This window comes from Acytostelium subglobosum, assembly GCF_000787575.1.
Source record: "Acytostelium subglobosum LB1 DNA, scaffold: scaffold2, whole genome shotgun sequence".
In the NCBI taxonomy this organism is placed as follows: domain Eukaryota; phylum Evosea; class Eumycetozoa; order Acytosteliales; family Acytosteliaceae; genus Acytostelium; species Acytostelium subglobosum.
The window spans coordinates 1,629,112-1,636,528 of record NW_012236530.1 but is presented as its reverse complement, the minus strand read 5'-3'; the positions used below and the strand labels follow the sequence as shown (position 1 = coordinate 1,636,528).

General features: G+C 40.7%; 4 protein-coding genes across 4 annotated transcripts; 2 read left to right on the top strand and 2 right to left on the bottom strand.

Moving 5' to 3' along the window:
• Nucleotides 1-2,107: 2,107 nt before the first annotated feature.
• On the top strand, nt 2,108-3,088 carry SAMD00019534_014380 (hypothetical protein; the record flags this gene model as incomplete). Its single annotated transcript, XM_012903405.1, has 1 exon — nt 2,108-3,088. One exon carries the CDS (start codon nt 2,108-2,110, stop codon nt 3,086-3,088), a length of 981 nt encoding a protein of 326 aa, XP_012758859.1.
• Nucleotides 3,089-3,565: 477 nt separating this feature from the next.
• Nucleotides 3,566-4,077, bottom strand: SAMD00019534_014370 (hypothetical protein; the record flags this gene model as incomplete). The annotated part of the gene is made up of 2 exons (XM_012903404.1): nt 3,566-3,632; nt 3,695-4,077. The coding sequence occupies 2 exons, from the start codon at nt 4,075-4,077 to the stop codon at nt 3,566-3,568; spliced, it is 450 nt and encodes a 149-aa protein (XP_012758858.1).
• A 348-nt stretch (nt 4,078-4,425) lies between these two features.
• On the top strand, nt 4,426-5,417 carry SAMD00019534_014360 (hypothetical protein; the record flags this gene model as incomplete). Its single annotated transcript, XM_012903403.1, has 3 exons — nt 4,426-4,497; nt 4,583-5,097; nt 5,159-5,417. The coding sequence occupies 3 exons, from the start codon at nt 4,426-4,428 to the stop codon at nt 5,415-5,417; spliced, it is 846 nt and encodes a 281-aa protein (XP_012758857.1).
• Nucleotides 5,418-5,502: 85 nt separating this feature from the next.
• SAMD00019534_014350 (hypothetical protein) lies at nt 5,503-7,037 on the bottom strand (the record flags this gene model as incomplete). Its single annotated transcript, XM_012903402.1, has 4 exons — nt 5,503-5,981; nt 6,064-6,468; nt 6,521-6,793; nt 6,938-7,037. Coding segments are annotated over 4 exons (1,257 nt in total), but the record flags the coding sequence as incomplete, so codon positions are not given.
• Between the last annotated feature and the right edge of the window lie 380 nt (nt 7,038-7,417).

Genomic DNA, 7,417 nt, shown 5'->3' with positions numbered 1-7,417 from the left:
GAACTGATCTATCGTTTGTTACAACCTTGATAACGCTTTTAAATCGCCAAGATTTACAATGGTCGCTTCCAACAGGTACCAAAATATTGACATATACCATCTCCTTGATTTATGAATCCAAGCATGGGACTTTATCATCTCATCATTCTGGTCAACATTGCCCATGTTTTGRCGATAGTCTGCAAGGGCCTCTGGCACTTCATGTGGCTCTAAGGTCGATGATGATCTCATTTCTGAAACAGAATTGTATGGTACCAAACTGGTTGGTGAGTGGAAGTTGCTGATCAAACCAAATATTSGAGAGTCCTTGATCCTGAGTAGAGTGATCGGGGTGCCAACCTTGGTAAGATAATTGTGATCCATCTTATGWCGCAATTTGACAGTCTGAAGGTGAGCAGGGATGGTCTTCCTATCCAATCTGATTGTTCCACAACAACAATTGATTTGTATTGAATTGAGATACTCAAGTAGACCAATCGTTGTGAAGTAATTGTCAATGTACAGCTCGCGCCAGTGGTTTGCATCAATGCCCTCCAACATCTCCCTAACAACCGACTCACCATGAGGGTAGGTTGATGCTTCAGCCACTCCTCTTCTACCTTGGTAAATTGAGAACTTGAACAAGTATCCATGTTGATCCACCAGTTTCCAAAGCTTGATTCCCCATTTATCAGGCTTGTTCTTGATATATTGTCTCAATCCATGTGCTTTGTTCTTGGTCGGGATTATTGCTTCATCTATTGAGTACTTCGCCCCCAATGACCATAATCCTTGATATCTGCGATTTAACAATGAGATGATTGGGTCTATCTTGTATAGACGGTTCGTTGGATCAAACTTATAGTTGTCGGCAAAGTGAAGGTTTGTTACTAAGAAACGGAACTGGTCTCTGGTCATAATTCTTGCCACTGATGGAAGGAAACAATCACCATCCTCCCAATAGTCCTCATACTTAGGTATTTCAACAACTCCCATTGTGATGACCGCAGCAAACATTTTGAATATTATCATTTTGTTGATTGGATGTCCAAAGAACAATTTCTCCAACTGCTCCTCTCTGCCCATTTGATGAATATAAATATTGGTTTGGTCGACAATGAGTTGGACTATCTCGTGGTCAAAGAATTGTTCGAACACCTGCAAATTGGTGTATGCTCCTCGATGATTCACCTCTTCAACATGGTATCGCCCCCGACCCAACCTGGGCTTTTGGTCAGTCCATTCTTTCAAAGAAATATCGGGCTGATCATCGAGTAGAATTGCCTTGATTGCTTCTTTAGTTAGACTACTTGATACTTTCTTCTTATGTTTCTTTGCCTCTGCCAACAACTCAACTTTTAACATCCTATTGTATCGTTCAATATCAGGATCTACAACAAATCATTGTTTGAATTAATAAACAATACTCCAAAATCAATCATTTTGATGTAATAAATTACCATTCTGGTTGGCCTCATCATGGATACTAGGCGCCGCACTAATGCTGACGGCCATCTCTTCTTCTTCATCACTATATACATCACATTCATCTTCAGTAGTTCCATGTTTACTCTTTGTTAGTGACATAATAAAATATTCAAAGGATAGTTTATTCAATGTAGATATCAATTATTATATTAGTTGGTGTATCTGTTGATTGTTTCTGATTGATCACCAACAAACAATCATGTCGGTACTGTTGAATTGTGGTGTGGTTATCTCTCACAGAAGTAGTCCAAACACACTCCCACCACCACAAGTAGAATGACAATAGACTTGACATGTTACATTATTACACGCGCCATTACAATAACGTTATTTGATTAGATCAATCAATCATTTAATCATACCTTCCCCAAAATACATATCAAAACTCGAATAGTTCGCGCCTTGAGGGTTAAACAGAGACAGACATGACTATCTCGAACGGACACCAGACACATGCCGACACTCAACAGCAGACTCTGTCAATCAATCCCTGGTCGATCGTTCATTCTCTCTTCCGTCACTGCCTCTGATCATCATTCGCAACATTTTGTCAAGAGCATGGAGATCACATCTCGTTAGACTAAGTTGTGAACACTACTACTACGATTGGAACCTCTCACTGGCACTTGTCTCCAAGGACATGTTCAAATTTGTCTCCACTTGCCTGTTCACAGAGGTCTACTCGACCAAAGACACATGGGTGCCATTTGACATGGGACAACACATTGCCAATCCTTTCTGTGTGATCAAGTCACCAAGCAAGCTCATCGTTGATAAACATATCTTTAAAGATCTGTGCGAGTCAAGTGGCACCGCCAGCACACAGACTTTCTTTGGAGGCATCACCAATCTCATTGTCATTGGCCGAATAGATCTCAGCCAATTGGTCCTGTTTCCATCTCTGACCAACCTGAGGTTGGAGCAAAAAGGTACAAGCAGAACCTGGGATTCAAATAATGTTTGGGTGTTTCGAGAGTTGCCACAGCTCTCACTCCAGAATCTAAAGAGGTTGCGCATTAAGAGCTGCAACCCACAGGTTGTCTCCAACCTCCCAGACGGCCTTCATCTCTCTGTCGACCAAATAGGTGAAGAAAACACCCGACACATCAATCTCAATCCAAACGTCATCCTCCAAACAAGCAATATGGATCTAATGCCACAGATGATCTCCATGTTGCGTCTGAATTATTGTGGTCCCATTCCGATTGAGACTCTCCAATCAATGCCCAAACTCAAGCATTTGGTTGTTTCTCTTGGATGGAGTATAATGCCGATCAAGGAAGCGGTCGACATCATTAATGCCTGCCCCAACATCGAGGCCTTTGCTCTGTGGTCAAACTCACACCCACAATCAATGAAAATGGCAGCAGACTTTGTCGTTTGCATACTTGAGCGAACCAGACTCGGATCCATCAAGCTGGTATTCAAAACCCATCATGACTTGGAGGTATATGAATCTTTGATGGCAACACTTCCATTGACTATCCAGGTTGTTGGGATCAAGAGATCAAGACAAAAGATCCCAGTCCACTACAATCAACAAGTATTCAAGTTCTTCCTTCGATACAACAAACCCATCCCAGAGATAGGTTCCCAACTAGGTCAAATATCAATAAATTAAATTAAATCCTTTTTTTTTATGCATATATTAATAATACAAAAAGTTTCTTCTACTGTCCAGAATCTCGAAGTGACATCTCAATGTCCACTGGCCCTTGTCCGCAGGAAGCAAACTTCCCAGGATAAATTTAAAATAAATAAATAAATATATATCATCGATATATACCAATCAAAACAACGACCCATCAATCACCCAATCCATGTATGTACATTTATTTGTAGGTCACGCATTGGAAACTGGTTATTCCATTCAGCAATAGGCACACCATTGCAAATCTCTCGTCCACCCGGAACCATTGGGCTTTGGATGATACGCACCTTCTGAAGCATGACGAATATCTGGTCACGTTGAGCGTGGAGTCCAACGAACATTTGACAAGTTGAATGTGCACTTTGTTCATAGCCGCAGGATCTCGAGCCAGACCAACGTGATTAACATCAAAGGACAGTTTGCCAATGTGAGCGTGAGAAGGCTTTCCTAGTAGAGACGCTGCTTCAACCATAGTGGTTTGAATTCGAACTTGTCCCACTCTCTCTGGTGCATACTGAAGATGTTTCATTCTTGAGAGCGAGAGATGAGTAAGGTCATCGGGTAGCACGGTAATACAGGCACTTTGCTTGTAGTTCTCTCATTGAGCTTAATTTGGGCGAATTCTTCGACCGGTCCACTGCGATCTGGTGTAAGTTCAAGAGTCTGGAGAGATTGAGGGAGTGTGCCGTGTTGGCGTTGCGATGCATGTCACACAACATGTCAAAGCCATGACCTTCAATGACGAGTTTGCTTGGTGTCTTGATCACACAATGTGAGTTGATGATGTGATGAAACGCTTCCACGTAGTCCACAACAAAAGTGCTTTGCTCAACAAAGATGACCTCTGTGAACATCTTTGTAGAGATGAACTTGAACATCGACTTGGAGATGAGTGCAAGTGACACATTCCATTCCAATGAGCATTGCTTAGTTGTTTGTAGCAACAGATCCAGAGTCATTTGTGCAACAGAATCAAACATCCACACTTTTCTTGTTGTTATATTGAAGAACAATACATGTCATTTGAAGTGTTTGAGGCAAAGTCAGTCTCCTCAATCATGGTCATTCATTTTGATATTTGTGTCTAAGGAGAATCAACAACAGCATCATGGCTAAATGTCAACTGCCTTGGATCATCATCACTCGCATCATATCAACGGCATGGAGTTCACATCTAACGAACTTGTGGTTTCAAAAAAAGGCGCCAAATTACACTAATGAATGGGTACGAGAACTGAACAAGAGTGTCATTAGACTTACAGTGTAATCATCAGTCAATATCTATATCAATCTATCAATCTATTACCATGGAAGAAGAAGAGGAAGGACTTTATAGTACACCAGATATCAATGCTCCAATCAATCAATTGAAACAATATGTATGTATTGTGATTGATTGATTGAACAGTTTCATGTTATTGACACTCACTTACTCACTCACTCACGTACTCTCTAAATGAACAGTTCACATTAGCCGATGGTGATCTGAGTCATGTACAACAAAAGATCAACTTGGACTTCTTTGATCAGTATGGTGCTGTGATCAATCCTATCAAACTCACCAATAGGATCAGAGCAATGCAGGATGAGCTGGATTGCATGGTCAAGGACATCGAATGGATACACAAACAGAAGAGGGATTTCGTACAGTTTGCTGATGTCCTTATGGCAAACAGATCAATGATACAGCAATTACAACGATCCAATCCGACTGTTGGTAATAGTGCATCACTGGCAAACAACGAATTGATTGAAGACCAAAACATGTTGTCCAAACTCAATGGATACAAGACACACTGGAGATCACCATACTATCCAGAACTGAGTTCAATGACAACAACAACAATGATCAACAAGAATAAGGAACATCAAGGACTTCAATCAAAGTCCGATTGTAATAATAATAATAATAATAATCCAGAGTCAACAAATGAACAAAAGTCCACAACAGAGATTACACAGAAACAAACTGGATACATGTAAGTAATAATAATAATAATAACACTATTCAATAATTCCTAACAATGTACATACATCTAGATCGGAGAAGGAGTTCAACAGTGTTAGCGAATCAATTAGAGGAAGGTGCAAACTGGAAGATTGCAATAAGATATACGAGAAACTGGTGGCGTACTATAAGGAACGGTCACATGCCAGACATATCCTGACGAAGCAACAGATGACTGCAATGGGACTAAAGGTGGTCGGACTGTCAGGTGACCAATGTCTACTGACTCTACGATCCCTGAAGCTCATTGAAATGTCCAAGCAAGGTGTAAAGCTTGCCAAACATAGCTAGCTTGCAAGTTACAAAAATAATAATATATTGCGTTGTATTTACAGTTAGATTTAGATCTATCCATGTCTGATTGATCTAGTGATCATTCGCATTGATCATCATCTTCATCGTCTACCTCCTCGTCGTCTGACCAAACAACAACAGCATCTGGATCATCTCGTATAACAAGCTCCTCAACATCCTCGTCGTCGTCGTCATCGTCGTTACCATGGAACTCTTCATCATCCACCTCTCTTGAATCCACGTCCTCTCTCGATTGCAGAAGGATATGATTCTCGATTAGGTCACTCTTTGTTGGCCTTTTGTTGAATAGGTCATTCAACCTATTCCTCCTGGTCTCGTTGCTCGCCTGCTTATCCTGATCATTGTTCTCAATGTTGTTGTCTTGATCGCTCTCTGCGTCTTGATCAATGTTGTGTTTGTCATCATAATCGTCTCTATAAAGTATGTTGCTCTCGAGTAGTGAGTCCTTACTAGGCCTACTCACGACCTTTGCATTGAGTCTCTGTTTAGTTTGTTCAAACTTTAGCATCTGTCTCCTGTCTTGAATGTTTGAAAGATGGTCTACATGTTCACCGATGAGGGAGTGTCAGTGTCCATGCATATGTTGTATCAATTGACATCCATGTTGTGTTATGTTATGTACCCTTTAAGATATTGTGATTGATCAACTCGTCTTGTGTCGGCCTGTTGTTTAACTTTTGATCCAACTTGCTATTGTCAACGATGACTCGCTGTGTACTATCGCTCCTGATGATATTGCTCTCGATCAATTGCCTTTGGAATGGTCGCTTCTCCAACTTGCTATCGATGGCCATATGCTGGAGCTTGAGTGACAGTGCACTCTGAGCTGCCTGTATCGAAGGAGCAATGTCCACACTCTTGATAATATTATTCTGTAGCAAGTGTTCACGATCACTGCGATTGACCAACTTCTCCTCCAACAGAGTGGCCATGTCATGGAAGCTGTCTGTAGGTCCTGATCCTGTCATCAAGAATGAATGCTCACCAGATGATGATATTGATACATGTTCAGATTGATTGTCGACATCTAGGATTGACCATTGTTAATATGACGAGAGTGAGTTGAGGTTATGACATACTCTTTATGATGCTTGAATCGACCAATGTGTGATGTGATGGTCTGTTGTCCAACTTCTGATTGAGCTGAGATGCAGTATACTGGAACTGCAATGACTTCTTCTTTGATTGTAATGATGGCGCAACATCTTTGGATGGACTGACAAGAATGTTGGACTCTACCAATCTGTTAACATCAGGTCTGTTGGTCAGCTTCTGATCCAGCTGGTGACTAGTCTTCTTGAACTTTATCTTGCTCTGTCTTTCATGTATTGATGGTGATACTCTAAGTGATGCTGCAAAGTAAGTGAACATAGTGTTAGTAATGATAATCATTCATTCATTCATTCATTCATTCATTCATTCATTGAATATCTCTCCTCTCTTACACCTCCTCGTCATTCAGCATCATTATCATCTTGTGTTGTTGTTGTTATTACTCTTTATTACACCACGTTGTAGTAGATGTGAAGGTGACTCTCGTGTCTCTAGCTTTGACTCTATAGTATCGCAGACTCGATCAAACTCGTCACTCTCCATAATGTATCAATATGGAGTCTATTATCTCTATATCCATGTAGTATATATAACTATATATTACTCGTTAATAATTGTGTCTTTTCTCTCAAATGAAGGTAATTAGCTCCTTTTTTTTGCATCTTGGTTGATCATGAATCGATTTTGGTGGGTGAACCCATTGATCGGACTTGTTTACTTCGAGACATTGGATGACTTGTGTCGAAGTGACAGCCAGATTCTGATCATGGCAGAATAACCTCTTTGATCTCGTTCTCTTGACCTTCGTCATTTCCAAGGACAATGGAATCCTCTTTTTGATCTCCTTCTCCAACAATGCCAGTGTAAAGACATTGTCAAACGATACAACGATCTTTATTGATGTGAGCCATGTTTTCTCAAAG